We start from the raw sequence: 26,270 nt of genomic DNA, 5'->3' as shown, positions 1-26,270 counted from the left end.
AATTTAAGACAAGGTCAGCAGTGAAGAAATGAGGTGCTCTGGCCTTTATCGTGTTTCTGTGCAGTGTTCCCCTCTGCTGTACATAGACTATCTGCTTATATTCTACATGTCAAAAACAATAAAAACTAATGCACCAGCTCACCCACTCACTGAACCTTCCCCACTTAAATCATTCTCTCGATTGTCTGAACTGTATAGGATGCAGAAGGAGTTCTTAATTGTGCAAGTACCTTCCATGTCCCCAGATATTTTAAATGAAATAAAGCTCTTATTTTCTGCATACATTCCTATTGCTTGTGCTGCATTCATATATCCAGCTTTTATGGAGTCTGAAACTGATACACTCTGTGGGGATCTTTATAAGTAAAAAATAGACATGAACTTCTAAATTCTAAAGGGAATGAAGGGTTCATTAAAGGGAGGTTAAGTGAGAGACCCTGAGAATTAGCCTTCATTAGCTTCATCTAAACCCAGTTAAACCAAGGACATTTTAAGTTATAGTCCAGAAGATGAGGTATGATTGTTTTGGTTTGTCATGAAGTTTACAAGCAGCACATAGACCCAGATAGACAACATTACAAGGAAGAGCACTATTTGCTACCCCCCAGTCCCATGTATGCCTAGAATAAGCTTCCATTACCAAAGTTATGTTGTAAAATTTACGAGTACCTATTTCTTGCGGTTTGATTGATATTACAGCCCAGATCATAGTCTAAGATTCATCTTTGATATACTTCCAAATTCAAGCACTAACTTAATATTAAGTCTGCTTTCATTTTGTCTTTTGGTTTTGTCTCTCCCTATGGAATTTCATTACTATTCATCTTGAGTGTTGATTTCCCCACTAGGCTTGCTGCCTAAGTCCTTCATTTGTAACTGTTACCCCACTAAATATAAATTTGAACTAGGTTAAACTTCCTAAAACTCTGCTCCATGGGCATTACATTCTTGATCCAAAAACCTTCAGTGGTTCCTCAACACATATAAAATAAGATTCAAACAAACCGGCAATCAAGGTCTATCACAATCTAAGTCCTACATTTACCCTTGTTAACTACCATACTCCAATATGACACTATATTTCAGACAAATTGGCTTATTGGTTGCTCCACATTCAACTTAATGCATGTCCTTTCATGTACGCTTTTCCCCCAAGTGGAATATTCTTAGTGCTTTTTACCCTATCTATTAAGTCGTTATCCATTCTACGTGAGCAATTTCAAATGTTACACAAATCTTTTTTGAATTTTAGTAACAACTTCTTTTTTAATTGCCTAATCACTCTCGTATACTCAGTTATCTTCTTATTGTCAAGAGTCATCTTCTCTTATTTACTTCCTATTGGTTCATAAAAACCACAAACCCTTTGAGATTAGGAGACATTTAGTCAACTTATTTATTTTTCTGAACACTTAGCATACTGCTCTATGTTTAGAAGTAAATAAATATGTGCTCATAAGGATTTGAATTTCAAATAGAAAGATAACAAATCTAGACACCAGTGGCAAAGAGAAGCTCCTGTTTGATCATGTATAACCATGTTCATTGTGCTTTAAAATTATTACAAAAAATGGGTTAATTCTTTCCAAGTTCCACAAACCCAATTAGTACATGAAACCTCAGCTCTATTCTTTTCTAATGTTACCTGCAGGGGGAAAAACACCATTTGGCAGGCAAAACAAGTAGCTTCTTACTTGATGATAGAAAATGACAAGTGGATTTTCAAACACATCTTCAAAAATGAGCTCTGGAAAATAGGAGACCAATAGAAGTTGTAACAACCTCTTTTATAAACTATTTAGACAAAGAAAGGATATGTAGAATCCCTTAGATTCCCAACCACATAGGAGATGATATATTATCAGAGATCAGTCTGCTCCACTTCCTTCAGCTGTGCTCAGTGACATTCTTGTTTATAATTTCCTCTTAGAGTATTTCATAGGCACATATTATCGAATTCTTATCAAAGTTTTCTATGTATGATATATTAGAAAATACATTTTTAAAAATGCTTTATCACCTCACACCAGTCAGAATGGCCACCATTGAAAAGTCCACAAGTAATAAATGCTGGAGAGGGTGTGGAGAAAAGGGAAGCCTCCTACATGTTGGTGGGAATGTAAATTGGTGCATCCACTATGGAAAACAGTATGAAGGTTCCTTACAAAACTAAAAATAGAGTTACCGCATGATCCTGCAATCCCATTCTTGGGCAGATATCTGGAGAGAACTCTAATTAGAAAAGATACATGCACCCTAAAGTTCATGGCAGCACTAGTTACAATAGCCAAGGCATGGAAGCAACCTAAATGTCCACTGACCGATGAATGGATAAAGATGATGTGGTATACGTATACAATGGGATATTACTCAGCCATAAAAAATAATGAAATAATGCCCTTTGCAGCAACATGGATGGACCTAGAGATTATCATATTAAGTGAAGTAAATCAGACAGAGAAAGACAAATATCATATGGTGTCACTTATATGTGGAATCTAAAAAAATGATACAAATGAACTTATTTGCAAAACAGACTCCCGGACATAGAAAACAAACTTATGGTTACCAAAGGGGATAGCGAGGCAGGGGTGATAAATTAGAAATTTGGGATTAACATATATATACTACTATATATAAAACAGGTAAAAAACAAGGGTCTACTGTATAGCACAGGGAACTAACTATACTCAGTATCTTGTAATAACCTATAATGGAAAAGAATCTGAAAACTATCTATCATTCTATCTATCTATCTATGTGTATATGTATAACTGAATCATTTTGCTGTATACTTGAAATACAATATTGTAAAGTAACTATACTTCAATAAAAAATGCTTTAACAGTTTATCCAGCTAATCATCTACTTTTAGTATTTTAAGTTGATAAATATCAATTTTTCTGTCCATTGCCTAGTGCTTCCAAATGAATTATGCTAATTCAATTTAATTGAACACCACAATTAAAATTTTAAATTCAATGAAAGTAACACTATCTTCATCAATTTCTAAAATTTTGGATTGCCCCTAATCACAAAATTTTAATAGTCAAAGCATTCTAAGAACAATGCCATTATTATACATAAGCAAAATATCTTTTCCATGTTATACTGAGCATTCCATTTTAGTCCACCATTGTTAAAGCTATGGTAAAATTATCTATATAACCTTTCAGCACAGCATTTATTTCTTTTCAGCTGCAGTCATATCACAAGGAATATTTAATGCTTTATCCACAATCTTTTTAAGTCTAGCCTTATCATTGTCCATAGGTGCTCCTAAAATGCTCTCCATAACAGAAGCTAACCTTGTTCTATCATTTCACAAAAATTCTAGAACCTTATAGAAATTATTTAATACATGAGCTCAAACACTAAAATAATTCAGACAATGTTCTAAACATTTATCTGCAAAGCAGGTACTGCATATTTTTACATCCATCCACTGAGGGCTCCCGAATTTATTTCTCCAGCTGATATCCTTCCTCTGGTTTCCAGTATCATATAGCCAATTGCCTCTATCACAGTGTTTAATGAGCATATCAAACTTAATATCTGCAAAACTGAACTTTGTGTTTTCTGCACCTACGCCATGCCCACTGTTCCTTCTTCACCATCTCAGTTAATTCTATTCTCCATAACAGCAACTATATTCTTCCAGTTGCTCAGACCAAAATCTTGGAATCACACTGGCTTCCTCTTGCTTTCACATCGCATAATCAATTTCTCTAGCAACTCCTGTCCCCACTATTTCAAAATACACCTGGTACCTGACAACTTCTCACATATCCACCACTAACCCCTTGTCCCCAGACACCATCATTTTAGGGGTACATGAATGTAGTTCTATAATACACGTTAGGGTGCTATTATGTATAAAGTGCTTCCCAGACTAGGAGTATGTTACAGGACATAGAGAATAGGTGTAACAAAAGAGAAAATTAATTAATATTCAGCATCTACTTGTTGCTCTGCATTTTATCCTGCTGCCCCTGTGAACCAGCTCTTTCCCATCATGTCACTCATCTCTATTTGCTTTAGACTTATATGTTTTTAGATACAAATTCATTGGCATGATTTAAAACTTCATAGACCTAAATAAATTATTATTTTAGGTTGGTTTGGGAGCACATCATAGATACCTCTCTGTGTTGAGCTCATCATTGTGAGTTGCAGAAACGACAAAGTTACATTATGTAAACTGTTTGGTGTTGCCAGATGACATGATACTTGTAATAAGCATGGATATACTCTGCCACCACAGATCAGAATGTATGACCACAGGTATGTGCAGTCTAGAGGGAAGATTTCCAAAGTTGTGCCAGCATGGCACTTCAGTGACCCTCTCTACCACAGTCATGCCCCCTCTAATTCAGTCTGGATCACAGCCTTGTGCGGGAGCTCTTCTCAGGGGCTCTTCCTTGGGTGCTCCATCTCAGCCCTACAGGTAGTAGTTTCTCCTTATATAGGCAATTTCCATATTCTTTAAAGTTCTCTTTATATATTACTTGCCAATCCCCATTATTTCAATCTCCTGTTGTGAATTCTTTATATTAAACTTTCTCTGTTCAAATTACTGTGTGATATCGGTCTACTGATTGGACTTTGACTGATGCACATGTACCTATGGCCTCATGATTTAAGATACAGCATTGTATATGAGTGGAGGAAAGCTTCATAAGTCAATAAATGAGGAGGTTTGGGTATCTGGATAGAAAAGGAAGAAAGAAAAATGAAAGAATTAGGCAGAAAGGAAGGAAACTGATTTTGGACCACTGTTTCATATTAAACACAAAATCAATTCTAGATGTATTAAAAATGAAATGTGAAATACAAAATGAAATAATGTTTAAAGAAAATATAGAAGAACAACATATTTGTAACTTCAGGGTACAAATTTGCTTAAATGAGACGTAAAAAACACTAATCATAAAGAGCTGTACTGATAAATTTAAATAAATAAACATTACAAAACTTTGTATACATCATGAAATAAAAAGACAAACAATAAACATATGAATAAATTGTATTTCAAAAGAGAAAAGACAAGTCAAGACCGATTTTAAAATAAACAAAATACTTGAAACAAACACTCTCTCCACCAAGAAAAGGAATCCAATGTGTCAATAGCCATATGATAATGTGGCTTACCATTATTAATCAGAAATTTCAAATTCTAACTATACTGATGTATTTCAAACTTTCCCATTTGGCACAAAGCAAAAATTTCTCACACCAAGTGTTGTCAATGTTGAAGAAAAAGTCTTAATTATATACACATCTGGAGAGAATGTAAGTGGCCACCCATTTGGAAAAAAATGTTTATATGATCTAGATTAGTTTATCATTTCTGGAATCATCTATTTTCAGTGAGGTGGAATTTGAGTGTGAATTCATCTGGCTTTTCCTGGTGCTTTTGATTTAAATTTCATTGTATTCCTTTGACTAAGTAATACCTTATTAATTTGCTACAAAATTCTAGACACACCAGTGTAGAGACCTTACACATATAGGATTTCCTTCTCTCCTCTAAACATCTGTACCTAACAGCCACCTACGAGTGAGCTTATCTCATTTCACATAGAATCCAACAGTTTCCCAGTGTTTTGATGAGAAATAGCATTTTGTTTTTAAAATGGGAGTTATTTATCGAATACTGCATTTCACCAAATTACTACTTGATGAAAAGGAAAAACCCACACAGATGAGAAAACATTTTTATTCCCTTTCTCTTTCCCCACATGAATATTTAAGTTAGTAAGATTTGTCTTTTCATTTATAGGTGTAAGCTTCCTGGACATATTAACAGGTTTCCTATTGTTTGGTATTTTTTTGCTTGTTATGCAAAGATATTTCTACTCAAACTTTAAAGTACTACATTTGGAAATTAGAGAGTATTTTTTATTCCGGAAATTCAAGTTTGTACCATATATGACGATCCTTAAGTGTTATACGCACGTGTGCATATGTATACGTGTGTATATATACAATATACATGAAATATGTTTCATAATATTTCATATATACATGTATATGTTTGTGTGTATATTCATTAACTTCAGTAACTTATTTTTAAAAGGTATTATATTTGCCCTTCAGGACGCAGATTTTGTTGTCAGCCTACCATAAACATTTTGCTTGCTCCTTCTCTGAACCTCTTTATGTATGTGGTGATTTTACACTCTGTACTTAATTGGAGCTCAGATCCAGTTTTTAATATATCTCAAGCAGCAATAGCCCCAGAAATTGCAGAAGGTACAGCTCTTTGTGTTTTATGGGACAACGTTTTGGCAGAAGACAAATCACATAATAAAGAAGGTCACAGTAAATGACGTTCTAGAAAAAAATGTATATTTGTAATAAAATTGACCACAAAAAAGTTGAAATCTGTAATATCTGTAATGAATAACTCTTATTGCTTCATAAATAAAGACAAACAAAGCAGGAGAAAGTTGACAGAATATATGAATAAGCAATTTGTAGAAGAGTAAATTCAAATGAAAAAGAAAATATATTTCAATATGATACCGAAGGGAATGTAAATTAAAATAACCAGTTACAATTCATACTTATCAGGCTGGAAAAAATTAAAAAGAGAAACTTAATATTGGTGGGGAAACTGGAAAAAGAATACAATCATACATTTTGTATCCATAAATCGAGATTAATAATGTGATCTATACCACAGGTCTTATGTCTAACAGCCACAGATGAGTGAACAAATCTCATTTCACTCTCGTCAGCAGTGAGTTTTATAATTTCCCACTGCTTTTAGGAGAAACAGCATTTTGTTTTTTAATTGGCATTTATTTATTGAATACTGAGTTTCACCAAATTACTATGGGACTAAATGAAGAGGAAAAAAACATACTATTCAAGACAAACACTGACCCAAGCCAATTCTATTTCCTAGGAAGTAGAAAATATATTTCTGAAATGAGGTAGTCTTTTATTTAGCCAAACACCAACTTGGACAAATTGTCTATGAAAAATAAATTCTCTTTACCCATACTTTCTCTCCACGCTTTCTCTCCATTCTACAGTATGACATAGAAGAAAAAAGGTGAAGGTGTTTCAAAGAAAGAGTAGAGTAGATTTAATTTAAAAATTAAGAATAAAACTCAGAGTGACTGGGGCAGCCAGAGAAAGAGTAATGGGAAAGTGGAATAAAAAAGAAGAAATGAAGAGTGAAGGCAGGTACCTGGGGCAGAAAGTTTCCCACGGGACTTAGCAGTTTGCTACAGCATCCATGAATGAGCACAGCATTGAACAAAATTTCCTATCCAAGGTGTAGCTGAGGTGAATTTAGAATAATAAGGTTAGTATTAAGTTAACTTTTTGCCCTACTCTCTAGAAAGAGGGAGACTTCCATCAGGAGGGGTAATCCTAAGAAATATTCTAGAGATTTCCCCTTAACTCTCAGACAATATTATGAATGTGACTCACATACCAAGTAATAAGACCCATTTAAATAATCAATTGTGACAAGACACATATTACTAAGGCTGCTATATGACTTATTTTTTAATCATTGAAACAGGTACTACCAATCACAGAACAAATAATTGAGGACACTTTATAATGTTATGATTTATTTTCATTTATAATCCCTTATCTCTTCATTCTCTCTTCCCTTCCCTCACTTACTTTATCACTATCATCCTATCTTCATACTGATAGTTTATCTTTAGATACACCTAGCCAAAGATACACTCTTTCCATGTGACACCTTTAGGCACTTTGCTCTGGAAATGGAGTTATAAATTCCCATATAAAATAATCTAACAAATAGTTAACAATCATTACCATCCTCATCTAGCCAAGAAAAAAAAAAACTGTTATGTCACTGTCTAAAAATGATGCTTCCATGAATAACAATGTTAAACGAACTCTCCATTTCTGTGCCCTCATGTCTTGTCAACCTTTCTTTGGTGTAGGGCACAGTTTTATTTTTGTAAAACAAACAAACAAACAAACAAAAACTTGGGGTTTAATTACTCCGTGCATTTGTAGGTACACATCAAATGCATTTGGTTTTAAATAAACTCCCAGTAGAATTTAAGCTTTTTAAAGTAATTACACTTTAAAAAGCATTTAAACAATCTTCATATTTAATTCGTTAATATGAAAATTCTTTGGATTTTATGAACAAATAATTTGACATGCAAAACAACTCAGTGTTTTCTCCTCTGACTCAAGATGCCTTTATGCTACTAATAAAAGTAAACACTCTCATTTTCTCTTATATGATAAACGATGTGACCTGCACAGTTCCAAGCACTCTGTATATATCACACTCATCACAACAACCACCATGCAAAGTAGGTACCATTTTCTCCATTTTACACAGAAAAAGGAAAGTTGGATAACTTGCTTAAAGCCACAAAAGTAAAAACTGGCAAAGGTAAAATTAAAACCTAATTCTATCTTGTACTTTTTACGTTGTTTACATTGTATTCACCCATTTCAGTACAGTATGTAGTTTGAGGCATTTTGGTAGTTGTATACCACTGCTTAACTCTCACCACAAAGAAAAAGATAGAGAACTGTTCTATTGTCCTAAACAGTTTTCTCATGGCCCCTTACAGACTATCTCCTCTTCCAGATCTAGCCCAGGCAACTACCAATTTCCTGTCTCTAAAAAAATTTTTTTCTAAAAGTTCATATGAATGGTCATACAGGACGTAGTCTTTTGTGTGATTATTTTTACTGATTATAATGTTTTCAGATTTAGTCGTACTTTTGTGAATAGTTTCTTTTTTCTTGCTGAGTAATGCCACAATTTTATCCTTTCACTATTTAATGCACATTTGGATTGTTTTTAGGTTTTTTTGTCTTTGTATTATTAGATATAGTGCTGATGTGAATGAAGATATACAGAAATATTCAGCTGGACAAATACTTTCACATGTATCTTGTGGAAAATATCAAAGAGTACGGTTGTTGATTGGTATCATAAATGTATGTTCCACCTTATAAAGATATTCCTATACTGTTTTCCAATGTGGTTGTGACATAGCATTTCTACTAGTACTGTTTGTGTTCCGGTTATTCCATATTCTTGCCAAAAGTAGTTATTTTCAGTTTTTTAAAATTTTAGCTAATCTTATGAGTGTATTGTGGTATCTCATTGAAGTGTATTTTTGAATTCTCTGATGGCTAGTGTAATTAAGCATGTTTTTATGTGTTTATTGGTATTTTATGTCTTTTGTGAAGTGTCTCTTCAAACCTTTTGTCCAGTTTTAATTGAACTTTCTATTATTAATTTGTGAGATTTATACAGTTGACCCTTGAAAAACACAGGTTTGAACTGCACAGGTCCACTGATACATGGATTTTTTTTCAATAGTAAACACTACAGTACTACAGGATCAGTGGTTGCCTGAATCGCCCAATCTGGAACAACATATACGGAGGAACCATCCGTTCAGAGAAACCATGGATACAGAGGGCCAACTATAAATTACATGTAGATGGTCAGCACCCCTAAACCCCGTGTTTATCAACTATACATTCTTCATAAAAGCCTTTTAACATACTTTTGGAAATATTTTCTATGGCTTGCCTTTTCATTTCTTAAATATATCTTTTAGAGAGCAAAAGTCATGAATTTTGATGAACTCTACTTAATTGTTTTTGTTTATAGTTCACATACATCTTTTATTCTTGTACAAGAAATTTTACCTAACTCAATGTCACAAAGGTTTCTCCAAAGTTTTCTTTTGGAAATGTAAAAAATTTATCTCTTACAAAAAGGACTATGATTCGCGTTCAGTTAATGTTTATGGATGATGTTAGGTAAAGGTCAAGCTCATTTTTTGCCATATATGTACCCTGTCGTTCCAGCACCATTTGTTGAAAAAGCTGTATTATCTTAATTGTGTTACATTGGCATCTTGATCATATATTAATTGATCACACAAATGTGGGTCTATTTCCAGAAAATCTATTTTGTTCCATTGCTCTATATCTCTAGCTTTATACCAACACCATACTGTCTTGATCACTGTATATTAGGTCTTGAGATCAGCTAATGTTAAGTCCTCCGAGTTTATTCTTTTAAAAGAAATCTTGCCTCTTTTAGGTACTTTGCCTTTTCCTATAAATAACTAGTTTTTGGGTGTGTACCAAAAACCCTGATAGGTGTGAATGTATAAAATCTCTAAATCAATTTAGAGGTGTAATAAAGTGTCAGATCCCACTTTTGATGTTTGCTGACAGCTTTTTAGCCTCACTCTTCCCTCTTCTCCTTCTGTCCTACATCTTTTTTTTTTTTTAACATCTTTATTGGAGTATAATTGCTTTACAATGGTGTGTTAGTTTCTGCTGTATAACAAAGTGACTCCGTTATACATATACATACACCTCATATCCCCTCCCTCTTGCGTCTCCCTCCCACCTTCCCTATCCCATCCCTCTAGGTGGACACAAGGCACTGAGCTGATCTCCCTGTGCTGCCCTACATCTTGGCAAGCTGTTCAGAAAGCCTGAGTTCTCCTTCCTGTGGTGTCAGTGGGAGATTCCAAGGACAGAAGCTCCTGCTTATGTAAAGGGACCCTCTGGTCAAATTCAGCACCTACCCACAATAAAAATCCAAAGTCTGTCTCTATTCGGTTTCTTTTCAACTCATTTTTTGAATGGCTTAGGAGACATACTCTGCTCTCCCCAGAAAGTCTCATGATGAAAGCAGTAAGTGTTTTCATACCCTCTTAGTGTATGTCATAAATCTTAACATCCAAACCAAATTTTGAGTGGCAGAGGGGGGTCATCCTGATTCTTCAGAGTGGTCACAACGATTGGCACTGAGAACAAGATGCTCTACACAATGACCATCACCATCAGGGTCTTTCTTCTTACGTTGACTTGCAAACTGGCTCTTTTGTGCCTGGTGACAAGCATGTACCTTGAGCTGTTGCTTGATAGCTGGCTTGAGCCTTGAGCTCTGATACTTTGTGCTGCATTTCTGATTTTTTTTTTTTACCGAGCCTCTTTTATAAATCTAATTGACCTAAATCACGAGTTTTGATAATTACTTATCTTTTAGGACAAGAGTATGGGATTGGGTTTCTCTTAAAAGTGGCCATGGGTCATCTCTCTTGGTCTAGACCAATCTTTGTGTCCTAGAATGAATCATGTGTGTTAACTGCAGCATAAGCTGTAACTAACGCTAGACTCAGGGGAATGACTTTCACCCTGTGACTGACTGACTGTGTCTCAATCAGGCACTGGCCCCCATTCTATAAAGTGCTCAGGGGAGAGGCCACACACGGTGTGATATCAGGGCCTCTCAAGTGGTCACTCATGTGAAGGAAGAGCAGGCACATTTGAGGAGTAATGACTATGTGAAGATTTGAATTAGTGAGGGCCACATTCCTAAAATCACATGACTCATTAAGACCCTACAAAAACGCCCTAGTTGCTGCCACTGCTGCCTATGTCACTATTGAAATAAGGACCCTGATCCTCAGGGATATAGGGAAGAACACACATGGTACCCCAAGGGCACAACCAAGGGGGTTCTTCTACCATTGCCACGAGGCTCCTAACCCTGATGATACTAATTTGAACCTCTCTGGTGGCAGAAATATATAAAATATAAGCAGGTTAGAGAGAAACTCCCCCAAACCCCCCACACCCAAAGTATATCTAGTCACCACAAAACAGAGAGAGAGAAAGATAAGAAAGAAGATTAAAAAAGAAAGAAATTTGGACACAGTGGGAGGAAATAAAGAATAAATGAATAAAGATCTGAAAGAGGTTCACAATTCAGTTTCTCCCAAATGGGTATCCAAAATTTACTAGAAGTTATACAATAAAAGATAAAAATCATGCGTTTGTCTTTTGCCCATCTATAAAGTAAGTTCTGAATTAACTTTAACATCTGCTGAAATGGACGAATTGGCCAACCTTCGCTACCTAGTCAATACTAAGACTCAAATTACACACATACTTGAGAATCCTCCTAAATTTGAAAAAGGTACCACCTATAATCTTATCAAATAGAGAATAGAGGCAAAAAGAGATAAGCCTCATCTTAACCATCAGCTTACTGCCTTGCTTACATTCCCCACAGTCATAGCACTCAATGCCCTAAAGTAGCCTGTATAGGGGCATGTTTGCTAAGACACAGTGAATAATCATTTAAAATTAAGTTGTCTTTGGCACCTACAATTTGGTTTGCCAAATAGAACCCTATGAAATTTTCCCTAGTTTAAACAGTTAATATTGGTCAATCTAAGTCAAAAGAGCATCTTCAAGAATTGAAATTCATTATATAAGACCTATTTAGAGAAAGGATAATTAAAATAAGTTTTCAATAGTTTGCTTATATATGACCTTCCTTTCTCACAGAGGTTACCCCCAAATCTCTTTTCCTGAAAGCACAGCTATGCCTTGTCCTCCACACTGGAACACTTTTCCTGACTGCATATTTACACTCAAACAATTTCTCAAGTCCCATTTATAGCATGCCTTTGACTCTCCCCTGTAGAGCCATAATCCTTCCCTGCTTATGGGACTCATACCTGGCAGGTGGTTAACTCCATCCTCCACGAGCCAGAACTCTCTTTCACAGGTATAATCTCCATTTCAAATCTCAAACTGTTCTGTCTTTTCTCTGGAATTTGTAGAATATCAGAATATCACACTTTTTTCATGGAACTATATGAATGTCATCTATAGCACCGAGTTCATGCTAAAGAGATTATGAGAACTTTTTAATATTGCCTCTAAATAGGAGCAGCACAAATTTGCTTCAGGAAAAGTTATGCCCTCTTACATGCACATAGTGTTTCATGGATTACAAAGTATTTTCAATACACATTATCTGTCTTTTGCCTATAAAGGGCACATACATCATTTCCCCCATTTTACACTTTACATAGCAAGACTGAGGTTCAGTGAGATTAAGATGTTTACCCAAAATAGTAGGTAATACTTACAAAAGCCAGGACAGAAAACAACCAATCATTTCCCCTGTTGCCCACCCCACCCCTGCCCCACCCAGGGCACTTTCTACCATATCACACAGCTTTACAGTTTTCTGCTTATACCATCTTTATCACTCTACCACCTTGATTTACTTTTGTGTCCATGAGGGTACCTAAGTATCTTAATTCCTACTGTGTTTGACGTAATAAAGACATTACTAACACTGAAAAAACTTAAGATATACAGAAATCAACCTTGACTCGAACTGTGCAAATAAGTGAATCACTTATTTTAAAAATCTATATAAATGCACACTATGGCTGAAGACTTTAAAAAATATTAATCCATTCTATATAAAAACCTACGTAATTGAATATACACTATGATTGAAACCTTTAAAAATTTTTAATCCATTTTAGCTAAGATAGACAGATAGTAACCCCCCCAAATATATAAAAACTTATAAGTGATTTAAATATTTCCCTAATTCAATTTAATATGAATTTATATGCTTGCAATACAGGGATAAATACTTTTTTTCAAGAGACTGTAGTTAATACAAACATTCCCCTTTGGTTTACTTCAGTTTATGATGGTGACAGACTCTTCTACAGTTCATAGTTATTTCAGAAAATTGGCCCATGCTCTTGGACCCTCATAAATATTGCCAGTTCTATGATCTATTTTTTTCTTCTTCCACAGTCAATAATCTGTAAAATATTTTTTTCTTTTATTTGCTCTTATTTCTCCACATTCTTTTTTTCTTCCTTTCCTCCATTCTGACCCAATTTTCTCTCTCTTTTTTTTCACCTTTTTAGGTTCATATTTTCTGCTGATGGGCAATAGAGAACATCTTAATAATTGTTCTGGAAGTTCTCCTTCCACCAGTGTTCTCTATTCCTTCAATAACTTCCACAGGTCCATCTGATGAAGCTGCAATAATATCTCCATAGCCAAAAATGCTATCAATATTTCTATAGCTATATCCTCATTTTAAGAGTCATTTCTCACATTTTTTTAAAACGTTCATTTGTTTCTCTTAAAAATATCATTGAAATGGAAAAATATTATTGTACCCATTTTTAAAATAAGGTAACAGGTAGAGAGACATTTAGTACTTTTTCCAAGCTGTTGAAAAGAATATATATATTCTTTTTCATATTCTTTTCCATTATGGTTTATCACAGGATATTGAACATAGTTCCCTATGCTATAGAGCAGGACCTTGTTATTTATCCATCCTATGTATAACAGTTTGCATCTGCTAATCTCAAACTCCCAATCCTTCCCTCCCCAACCTCCCCTTTTTAAAAAAATTTTATTGACCAGGATTTTAAATAGAGTTTATATCTATAACTTATCATTTGCGATCTTATTAATATAACTTTTTAGTAGATCTACATAATGTCAGAAGCAATTCATCCACATTAAAGAATTAAACATTTGTATGTTTCAGAAACTTTTCTTGAGTATGGATGTAATAAAATATTACTAGTACTGAAGAAACCAAAGTTGACATGAACATGTGGCAACTAGAGTTTGTATTTCAATTTTAACAATGTTTTTCTTTCTCAGATGTAAACACCTAGTATTCCTTTTTCTCTGAATATTAATTAACATATATCCTTTTTTCCCTCCAAATTTACATAGTCATTCATTTGAATCAAGAAGAGTATTTAAAAACAGTATTTTTTCCTGCAGTTTGGTGGTATGTATATTTATAAAATCTCCTTTGCATGGAGAAACACATTATTAACTTTTTCAGGTCAGGTAAAATCAAGAACTCTTTAAAACGCCAAAAAAAAATTCACATCAAATCACATCGACCTCAGTCCATTTCTGATTTACTTAATTTTTCCTGATTTGTGCTGATTATACAGCTATAGGATTATGGCTTTTTATGAGCCCAAGAAGTCAATAGAAAGATAGAACATTAACTTTTCCTCTCTTGCTAAATTTATGAAATAGTGAAATAACAGGAATGACTGTTAATCTAATATCATCTTTATGATTATTATTCTTAAGTTTAGTTTTTAAATCAATATCTTAAAATGGAAATAGGATAACAAGAGGTAGGAAAATTACAAATAACCTCAACGTTCCATTTGCTTTTCCAAGAGTTTCCATGACATTAATTCCAGCAAAGTATTCTAGGCTGCCCTCATGCATAAACCACTGGCTCCTCATAATGGTGTATGGCATTTCAATTTCAAACCTGCCCTCAATGAACAGGATGAAGAATTACTGTGCTCATGTATAAATTGCTTTGTGACTTAATGTTTATCTACCATAATCAATAATGCCCAAATTCAAAAACAATCAAAGCACATGAAAAGTAAAACAATCTCATTTCATATACTAAGCAAATCCTTTGTTCTTTTCTGAAGTAGAAAAGATTATTAAAACAGTAAGTGCCACAAGGTAAACTTCATCATAAAAAAGCCGAAATATAAATGAAGCAGTAAAGTATTAATGAATCTGCCTAGTTTCTAAAGGTGATTTTGTTTATGCACTTATTGATTTCTTCAGATGTATAATCTAGTCTAGCTCCTTTGTCAGCCTGACCTGTCCTCTGTAAACCCTCAAATAATGTAATAAACATTATCTAGGAAAATACATTATACTCCAAAGCAGTATCTTCCTATGTTAAAAAAAAAAAACTCTGAAAAAATGAAGCAATCTAAATAGCCTTCAGAATGCCACAAGTTAACCAAATTGAAAAATAAGCTCATTGGAACACTTTGTTTTTAAATTAAATTCTAAAGTAAATTTGTTATTTTCCCATAATATAAATTTGGAATACAGCTTATGTGTTCAGAAGCCTGGATTCTGCTCTTCACTTATTTTTTTCCAGCCCTCAAAGCTAATATTTTCTTAAGTATCTATTAATTACCATTTTAAAGGCCATACTATGTGAAACGTTCAATTAAGCTTAGCTTTTATTGTGACCACCATAACAAAAAAAAGTCAAGATGTCACCATCTGCCTTCTACTGCTCCCATGAGGAAAATGCTATTCCTGACTTTGCTATCTATGTAAAACTTTAAGACCACATGATATGAGAATCCTCACCTTCCCTTAGTTGGTTGGAATAAAAAGAAAAAGAATTTTGGAATTAAGGTTCTTGTGATTTCTTAGCTATGGCTTTTCTCTCATTTTATTTATTCAGCCAATACATTTTTATTGAGCAGCTACTGTGTGCCAGGTACCCACCAGACTCTGAGGCCACGGTAGTGAACCAGCCAAACAACGTATTGCCTTCTCTGTGGAACACACATTCTAGTGGACATGACAGAAATTAAACAAGTCCATTACATGGGCAGCTAGATAGAGAGATATCAAAAGTGGAATATCATGATAAAATAAGAAGTACAATTTTCAATAGAATGGGCAGAAAGAGCCTCTCTGAAGAAACAACATTTGAGCAGAAGCATGACTGAGGTAGTGAAATAAGAAAGCTCACAGTAATTCCTGGTAGAGGGAAGAGTGAGCACAAAGCTCTGGAATGAGAGTGAGCTCTGGGAGTTTGGAGAAGAGAGAGAAGGAAGATCCAGGTGGTTAAAGCCAAGCACATCATGGAAAAGAGGGGACAGGTGAGTTCAGACCAACATGTGGAAGCCAGATTGTGTGGGTCTTGTAAGCCAGAGCACATTGGTTTTGATTCTGTGTAGGATGGGGCATCTTTGGAGGTATCGAGTAGAAAAATGACTTGAATTTTTAGCTGTAAAAGGTTCACACTGGCTATAGATAGAGAATGTACTAATTATTTAAACTCTACAATCTCAATTTCTCATGTTTGAAATAGGAATACTAACGTTTACCTAGTGTGTCCCATGAGCACTGACTAAATTAGTATGCATATCATCTAACACATAGTAAGATCTCAATAACAAATATTTCCTTTTCTGTGTTTCTTTCTCTTGAGTGAGATAAAACGATACTCCTATTTCTTTCAAAGTGAATTTCACTCCTAGCCCCTTCCCTTCATTCCATCTTTTTTCTAACTCTGCCAGGTTCTTCTCTGTCAAATAATTGCCACTCCATCCTCTTTCTTCCAAATGATTTATTCTCCCAGTCTAAAAGCATATACATGTCCTCTTACCTCAAACAAAAGCAATTTTTCTCCAATCCTGCTACTTCAGATAGCCCATCAAAATGCACCACACTCCTTCATTTTTGTAAACAATTTCATAAAAGCAATTGTCAATATATAATGTTTCCATTTCTTTCACATTTCATCATTCCCTCATGTTTACAGCCTGGCATTTGCCATTACAATTCTATTGAGCCTAAGTCCCTGATTGTTCTACCTGGTAGACAAGGCAGTGGAAGACTTTAATCATGATGGCAATGAAATAATTCTGCTGCTTCAGGTCCGAGTCACATGTTGGCCAAGGCTTCTGAAAGGTGTAGATAAATTTTAAAAACAGGTCCCTTTGTCATATTTCATCCTTGGAAAAGGCAACAGCATGAACAAAGTTCTTTGTAATAAGGAAGTAAACATGATTTCAATGAAGAGACTGTGGAAAGTTTCAATTAAAAATTAGTCTGCTCTGGGGGCTTTCCCCTTCTGCTACAATCAGGGAACCATTATAGTACTTGCCTTGTCCATTGTAAACAATTCGACAGTTGGAAAAACTTTAAGACATGGGATAAAGGCATTGCAGAATTTTGATCCATGATATAAAGGAAATAAATGAGTGAGGTGTATGATTATTGAGTTTCTACCTAGAGGCACTTTTTGGACTGCAGCACAGGGAGAAGGAAAACAAGCAGGCATGATGCTCTGGCTGAGCTGAGATTTTAGAATCCAAGGAGGCCAAAATGGCTAGAATTGATGGGAAAGATTATTGTGAAGAATGGACCTGTGTAGAAAAAGAGATGCAGAAATCCTTGGAAGGCTCCCCCTGAGTGTGCTGCTGAATAATAAGCTCTACATATTTGGGGGGAAAGATGTCAGGGAACAAACTACTAGGGTGATATAAAAAATAAACTAATTCCCCCAACACTCACAAGACCAGGAAATAGTTGAGCTCTTACCATCCACATTGGAGAGACTGTACTAAACACCTAAAGCATTCAGGTAGACCCCAGAAGTGTTCTATTTTAGCAGTCACCAAGTGCTCACGATTGCCTGAAACTTACATGTTGACTTGGCTTGACCTAACTTTGGTCAGACTTTTCTCCTTCCCTCAAGCATAAGCAAGTACTAACATGAAGAACATTCCCGCTTATCAGCTCATTTTGGAAACTAGCTGACCACGGAGAAGGTCATTTCCTACAGATCCTCTCCAATCATGCTGTCTGCTCACCTCCACTTGCTTGTCCCCCTCTCACAATATCCCTGCTAGCCTTGCTGATTCCCTGTAGTGGGTTGAATGGTGGCCCCCCAAAAGATATGTCCATGTCTTAACTCTCAGAATCCATGGATGTTACTTATTTGGAAAAAAAGGTCTTTGCAGATGGAGTTAAGCTAAACATCTTGAGATATCATTCTGGATGATCCAGTTGGGCCCTAAATCTGATGACAAGTGTCCTTATCAGAGACAGAAGAGGAGAAGACACAGAGAGGAGGAAAAAGCTGTGTGAAGATAGAGGCAGAGACTGGAGTGATGAAGACACAAGCCCAGGAGTGTCTGCAGCCACCAGAGGCTGGGAAAGAAAATGAAGCGTTCTCTACCAGAGTCTTCAGAGGGGGCACAGCCCTTCCGACACCTGGATTTCACACTTCTGGCCTCCAGACTGTGAAAATAAATTCCTGTTATTTTAAGAAAGCAATTTTGTGCTAATTATTTATGGCAGCCCTAGGAAATGAATACAGTCCTCTTTATAGAAGAAAATACTTTTTCTGTTTAATTTTGCGATGCCTACAGAGGCTGAGGTTGGAGTCTCTTCCTACTGCATTAGTCTTTTTGAATGTAGTCTCTCCTTATTTTTTTAATTTGCCAGGAGTATAGATATATAAGCCCTAAAGAAAAGGCTACTTTAGAACCATCATAACTTTAAAAACAAAACACATAAAAAGCCTGGAAAATATAAAGCCAATCATTAACTGCAACTTAACTGCCAGTCAATTTGAATTACATGCTCTTAAAGAAGACAACTTCCTTAAAAAATAATAGAAAGTATATACATATATTGATCTCTGTCCTCTTGTTTCTGGTACAGAGCTCCTAAAACCCTGGTAATTTCCTAATTAGGAAAAGCATCTTTCATTTTAGTATTTAGTCTTTGACACTGGTTCCTGGGTTATAAGACTGCCTTTTATGCTAATGAAGCAACTCTTGGTGGGCTTCTAGAGAGCATGAGGATGAGGGCTGGTGACCAGAAGGACCAAACCATGATTAGAAGCTGAGAACTTTCAGTCCCACTCCCCATCCCCTGGGAAAGGCAAAGGAGCTGGAGACTATGTTAATGACTGATCATGGCTACATGATGAAGTCACCACAAAAATCTCCAAAGTACAGTGTTGGGAGAGCTTCCAGGTTGGTGAACACATTGACATGCTGGGGGGTGGTACACCCCAAATTCATGAGAACAGAAGCTCCTGCACTTGGAAACTTCTAGACCTTGTCCTAAGTATCTCTTTGTCTGGCTGCTCATCTGTATTCTGTATAATAATCCTTATTAAATAATAAACTAGTAAATGTAATTAAGTATTTCTCTGACTTCTGTGAGCCATTCTAGCAAATTATTGAATCCAAGAAAGGGGTCATGGGAACCCTGATTCATGGCAGGTCAGTCAGAAGTACAGGTGACAACCTGGGACCTGCAATAGCATCTGCAGTTGGAGAGGTGCAATTCTGTGGGGCTGAGTCCTTAACCTGTGGGAGCTGATGCTATCTCTAGACAGTTAGTGCCAGATTTGAGTTACACTGTAGGACAACCAACTGGTGTCAGAGAATTGCTTGATGTGTGGGAAAAAAAAAAAACCTGACAGATTTGGTGAGCAGAAGGGAAGTGTGGTAGTTGTTTGAGGAGAGTAAAGAAGAAATACAGGAGAGTTTTTCCAACTCAACAAAATCCAAATACTCAAAATATAACATTCATCCAATAAAAATTATAAGATATGTGAAGAAGAAGGAAAATATACCTCCTGAGTTATAGCATAATGACATAGAGAATCAGTCAATAAAACAGACACAGAAATGACAGATGATGGAATTAGCAATTAAGGACTTCAGAACAGCTATGACAAAGAGCAATGAGTGGGCTTCCCTGGTGGCGCAGTGGTTGAGAATCTGCCTGCTAATGCAGGGGACATGGGTTCGAGCCCTGGTCTGGGAAGATCCCACATGCCACAGAGCAACTAGGCCCGTGAGCCACAACTACTGAGCCTGCGCGTCTGGAGCCTGTGCTCCACAGCAAGAGAGGCTGCGACAGTGAGAGGCCCGCGCACCACGATGAAGAGTGGCCCCCGCTCGCCGCAACTAGAGAAAGCCCTCGCACAGAAACAAAGACCCAACACAGCCAAAAAAAAAATAAAAATAAATAAATAAATAAATAAATATTAAAAAAAAAAAAGAGCAATGAGTTAAAGAAAAACATGAACACAATAGTAAAAGTGATGAACTCCTTAGGAACATGGTACAGTGGAAATACTACAGTTTAAAAATACATTAACAAAAATGAAAAATTCACTGAATAGTCTTAACAGCTGATGATACAATAAAGGAAATTCAGTAAAATAAAAGATATAGCATAGTGTATATGCAAACTGAAGGAATAAGAGGGAAAAAACATCAAAAAAATGAAAGAAAAGCAGAACCCCAATTAAGTGTAGGAAAATATTAACTGATGTAACATAATTATGATTGGAATCCCAAAATAAGGAGGAGGAAGAAAAAAGTTTTGATAAAATAATGGCCAAAATATTTCAAAATTTAATTAAAACTATAATCTCATAGATTCAAGAAAGACAAGGATACCTAAGCAAAATAAACAAAAAGAAAAACACACCAAGACATATAATAAGCAAATTAGGGAATCCAGTGATAAAGAGGACATCTAAACAACACAGAAAAAAAAAAAAAAGACTCATTTCATATGAAGGAAAAAAGAGAAGAAAAATCTCAGACTACTCTTTAGAAAAAAAAAATTCAGAAAACAATGTAAAAATAGTTTTATAATATTGAAAGAAGAAAAAAATCAGAATAGAATTCTTACCAGGAAAAATACCCTTCAAAAATAAGTGCAAAATAAGATTTTTTCAGACAAACAAAAGTAAAAGAAATTATCAGCAGCGGACCTGCAATTAGAAAAGAGATACTGGACAGAAACTTGGATCTACACAAAGGAATGAAGGGTGACAAACATGCTAAATATACGGGTAAATATAAAAGACTTTTCCTGTTAAAATTCTTTCAAAATATAATTGACTATTTAAAGCAAACAATGTTAACAATATAAAAATTATAGCATATGAAGAATATATATGTATGACAAAACCAGCACAAAAGACAAGGTCTACTTAAGATTACTACTATAAGAGTTTAACATCATCTATAAAGTGATATAATGTAATTTGAAGTTAGACCATGACAAATTATGAAAGATATTTATTTTAACCCTAGAACAATATCAAATAAAAAAGTAAAATTAAAATTCCATTAGTGAACATAAAATGGAACACTAAAATATACACAATTATTGCATAATAAAGGGAGAAAATTGATTAGAGACTTCTAAGGCCTAGTGTTGCCAGGAAGTATCATAAGTTGTATAAAAAGTAGTAATTTATATCAGAATGTAAGAAGCCAAAGTTGAATATTCTAATCTCTAGGAAGCCTCTGAAAGACTATATGAGATATATAACATCAAGTTAATAAAGGAGAAAAATAGAATATTAACACATTGATTCATCCAAAAGAAGGCAAGGAATGACAGTAAAAGAAACAAACGATGTTTAACAAATAGAAAAGTTAATCACAGCTTAAAAAATTAAAAACTTGAACCTTATAGATGCTGTTAAAATGAGGAAAAGAACAAAGTAAATCACTTTAAATACATGTTAGAAAAGAAATTAAAAACCTAGAAATCATGCGTTTATTTTAAGATTTACAGGGGAAAAAGTTAACCCCACAATCAAGAAGGAAAAATAATAGATAAGACAAAAATGAAATAGAAAATAAAGATATGAGAGAAAAATCACAAATCTAAGAGGTGACTCTTCAAAAGTCAATTAATATTGCAAGATTTTATAGCAAGAAAGAAGAGAATATAGTTCATCAAGGTCAGGAATGACAATGAGGATATCATTATTGTTCCTAGATATCAAATAGTTAACAAGAGTATATTATAAGCAACTTTATGCCAAGTTACTTAAAAAAAATCACATGAAATGTCCAAATTTTCAGAAAAACACTGCTTTCCAAACCTCAGTTGTCCAATACGTACTAGAAAAATTGAATTTCTTTTCATTTTCCCACAGAGAAGACACAATATACCTTTACTCAGTGGATTCTTACAAATATTTAAAAACCAGTAACACTATACACAAATTCTTCTGTAATGTAGAAAAGAGGGACCGATTCCATGTTGTTTCAGAAAGCCAGCACCTTCTTAACACCAAATCCCAGCAGAGATAAAAAAGAACATTATAGACACATCTCACTCATAAATACAGATGTAATAACCTCCTCAAAGATATAATTATATTAAATTTGGGAAATACAACTAAGTACAATACATCCTTACCCTATGGGTTCTATTTTAGTAATGCTGTATTGGTTTAATATTTGAAAATTGATTGGTAGTATTTACTACATTAACAGAAAAGAAGAAACATAAAATAATCACCTGCATAAATAAAAAAAGCTTTATAAATGTCAACACCCATTAGTAGCAAAAACAAAACATAAAAAATTTGTGACAAACTAGCAATATAAGGAGATTTTCTCAAATTAATACAGAAGAGTTCCAACATGCCATCAGAAAATTTCCATCTGTGATCAGGAAAAGTTTGCCCACTATCACCACTTTTTTAAAATATTGTACTTTAAATACAAGTCACAATAAGGCAAGTAGAAGAAATCAGAGCTATAGGATTGGGATGATTAAAACAGAAATTATTCAAAGGGAGCATAATTGAATTCCTAGAAGATGTAAAATTCTAACAGACAAACCTTTAGAATTTATATTTGAATTTGTAGAGAAAGAAAATTTCCCTGGATTTCTCAGGGCTCTTGCAAAAAGCCCTAGTCATCTAAGTCTCTTCCCATATCATGATAATTGAATCTATAATCATTTGTCTAATTGTTCTGAGCCAAAGGGTAATAAAACTTATGGTATTTCCCTTAGAGGGCTAAATGGTTACATCCTGGCAAAGTCTTTAACACCACAGTGCTAGAAGACTCCAATACTACCTTCCTGAATATTTACATGTCACAAGAGGTGAAAGACAGAATTTGGAAACATCTTTAAGTTGTGAAAACTGAGACAGGCTGGGGTATCTTGTTCCTGGAGAGATTTTATTTATATACCGAAAGGCTGGAGTCAGGAGATCCTTCCAAGAGGGGAGGGGAGCAGCTGCATTTCTAAGCAGAAAAACATCATTTTTTTAATCCACTGAGTATGGGGTATCCAGCTCCTAAGTTAGGAAACTTAACCTGACTCACATCCCATCACACTTAGAGTAAATTCTAGGACAAAGAAGGGGAGGGGGCTGACACACTTATTCTGTAATGTGAGGTAATCAATCTCTTTCTGATGTAGAGCACCTATTATACACATTCAGGATAAAATGAATCAGTATTAAAAACCCAACAGAGTTCATCAAGATCTTTGAATATAAGATCTTTATTCCATATACGATTATATTTCTATACACTAGAAAGAATGCACAGAAAATATGCTAACTGTATAGACCAAAAAAACTGATAAACTGCTTCATTAAGATTAATGTACGTTGATTAAAACACAACATTAATAGAGTGAAAAATCAAGCTACAAACTGGAAGAAGATATTTGCAGTTCTTAGATCTGATAAAGGCTTTGCATTTACAACACTTATAAGTTGGTGAGAAAAAGACAAGCAATCACATAGAAATGGACGATAGATCTGAAGGAGCCATTTAGAGCACAATTTTCAAACCTTCACTGAGCATATAAAGGGGCTCAATTTTATTAACCATCCCAAAATACTAATTAGAACCACAATGAGATATTACTACTTACTCAACAGAACAGTTAAACAAGAAAAAGGAATAAAAAACTATAACAAGTGTTCATGATACTGTGGAACAATTGGAATTCTCACAAGTGGATCGTGGGATGTAAATTTCTAGAGTCCTAGATATTTAGAATAAAATCATCGACCACCCAGAAAAAGAAAATTATTCAATTACACAATAAACAAGCCACAGAGTGGGACATGCTGTTAGTTTCGTTTATATATATCATACATATATTTACATTTACACATGTATTTGCATGAGTGTACGTATATACATATATACACACACATATATGTGAAAGAACTTGTATTCAGAATAGAAAGAACTTCAAATCAAGTAAAAAAGTAAAAGATCACAGAGAAAGTAAAAAATGTATCACTCTCTAGTGTATGAAAAGATGGACTCCACTTGCAGTAAGGAGAGATAAAAATGAAAACTAGACTGAGATGCCATTTCTCACAAATCTGAGGAAAAAGTGCAACAGTTTCACAATATCAACGTATGGTGCATCAGATGCTCTAGTACAATGCTGGTAGAAGTGAACGACTTCATACAGTCTTAGGGAAGAAATTGGAGGAACTGCTATCAAAATTACGAACTCAATTATCATTTGACCCAAGAGTCCCTCTTCTGGAGCTTTATCTTTCAGATACAAAAGTATGAGTAAAAACCAAACCAAACCAAACCAAAAAAAAAAAAAAACACCACTTACATACATACAAAGCAGTCGCTGCTGCTTTGATTATAATGACGAAAGATTGAAAATAACTCATGTCCATTACTAAGGTAGATCCACACAGCAGAATGCTCTACAGCTATAGAAAGGATCTGAGAAAGTTATTTTTGTACTCATCCAAATAATTAACTGACAACTGAAAAAAGAAAGGTATAGAATGTGCATAGTGTTCTGTCTTTTGTGAAAGAAGGGAGAGGCACAAAGAAACATACAGCATATTTGTACTTGCCTCAATTTGCATAAAAAAACAGTGATGAGATTATATGTTGAGGAAAGGGATTGTGGGGTGTACGGATACAGGAGCCGGAGTAGACGTTTTAATTTATACCTTTTTAGATCTTATTAATTTTTGCTCATATGCTTGTGTTATGTAGTTGAACAAAGAACATAAATAAATATATACATTTAAATATTTTAAAGTTATAAAAATTATAGTACTTTCTTTATGCTAGGATGTACTATCCACATTTTGCTGTTAGTTCCCTTTGGGTCATGAAAAAACGTTCATCAATGAAAGACTGTTTTTACCATCTTATTTCATTAAAAATGACAACTCTGTGTCTGTTCCCCTATTTAATTATGATTTTTAGTATTTTATTATTAAATTATGTCAATTTATCTGAGAAACTCTGGGTAGAAGCACTTGATATAAATTTCTCCATTATGAGTTTACCTTTTTCTGGGTCTCCATAAAGTATGTACATAATGCACATTTAATTTATACCTCATGAAGAAATATCTTATCTGAATTTTGGTTATTATTCTTTAAATTGACTGAGAAACACCATAAGGAGTAACTATTTCATGAATTTCCTGTATATTCTACAAATAGGTAAAGCCCATTATGCTGTTCCTTGACAATTATATTAAAATAAATTAATAAAATAATTAAAATTAATGAAAAATATCCTTTTTGAATTTCAAACTAAGGAAAAGTATATTTCTTCTGAAAAACTGGTATGTTTCCAGTTAGCTGTATTTATTGCTGATTCTACATTAAATAAATTAATCCTTACCTTATTAATATTAAATATTTTATTAATTAATCTCAAATTATTAAAACATTTCATTATAACATATTAGTGCTTCTATTTATTAAAATTCACCTCAAATCATTTTTGAAAGGAGGTGGGACATAAATTAGGGTCAGTTTTCTATTGCTGACATAATAAATTACCAGTAGCTTAACACCTAAAAACATCATATATTTATTATCTCACAGTTCTATACGCTGGAAGTCTGGATTGACTCAGCTGGTTTCTCCACTCCAGGTTATAAAGGTTACAGGAAATCAAAGTGTCTGCTACTGAGCTGTTATCAAGAGGTTCTAGGAAAAATCTACTCTCAAGCCCATGCACATTGTTAGCAGAACCTGCTTTCCTTTCCAGCTGTCATCTAGGGGGCCACCCTTAATCCCTAGAGACCATGCT

The 26,270-nt window shown here is 34.5% G+C and overlaps 1 protein-coding gene and 1 long non-coding RNA gene across 6 annotated transcripts in view; one reads left to right on the top strand and one right to left on the bottom strand.

The window, feature by feature from the left end:
• LOC309632716 (uncharacterized protein) overlaps positions 1-16,260 on the top strand; it is a 338,702-nt gene extending 322,442 nt beyond the window's left edge. For 2 of the 3 annotated variants that reach the window (XM_082400503.1, XM_082400507.1), the window contains exon 5: positions 9,350-16,260. In XM_082400503.1, the coding sequence (XP_082256629.1) occupies positions 9,350-9,462 (113 nt within the window). In that variant the 3' untranslated portion in view covers positions 9,463-16,260. The remainder of the gene's footprint in view (positions 1-9,349) is intronic. The other variant, XM_082400506.1, reaches the window with a different exon arrangement.
• Positions 1-26,270, bottom strand: part of LOC309632720 — a 293,593-nt gene that overhangs the window by 104,650 nt on the left and 162,673 nt on the right. The window lies entirely within an intron of this gene.

This window comes from Balaenoptera borealis, assembly GCF_965194805.1.
Source record: "Balaenoptera borealis genome assembly, chromosome: 7".
Lineage (NCBI taxonomy): Eukaryota > Metazoa > Chordata > Mammalia > Artiodactyla > Balaenopteridae > Balaenoptera > Balaenoptera borealis.
This window is presented reverse-complemented; position numbering and strand designations above follow the sequence as displayed.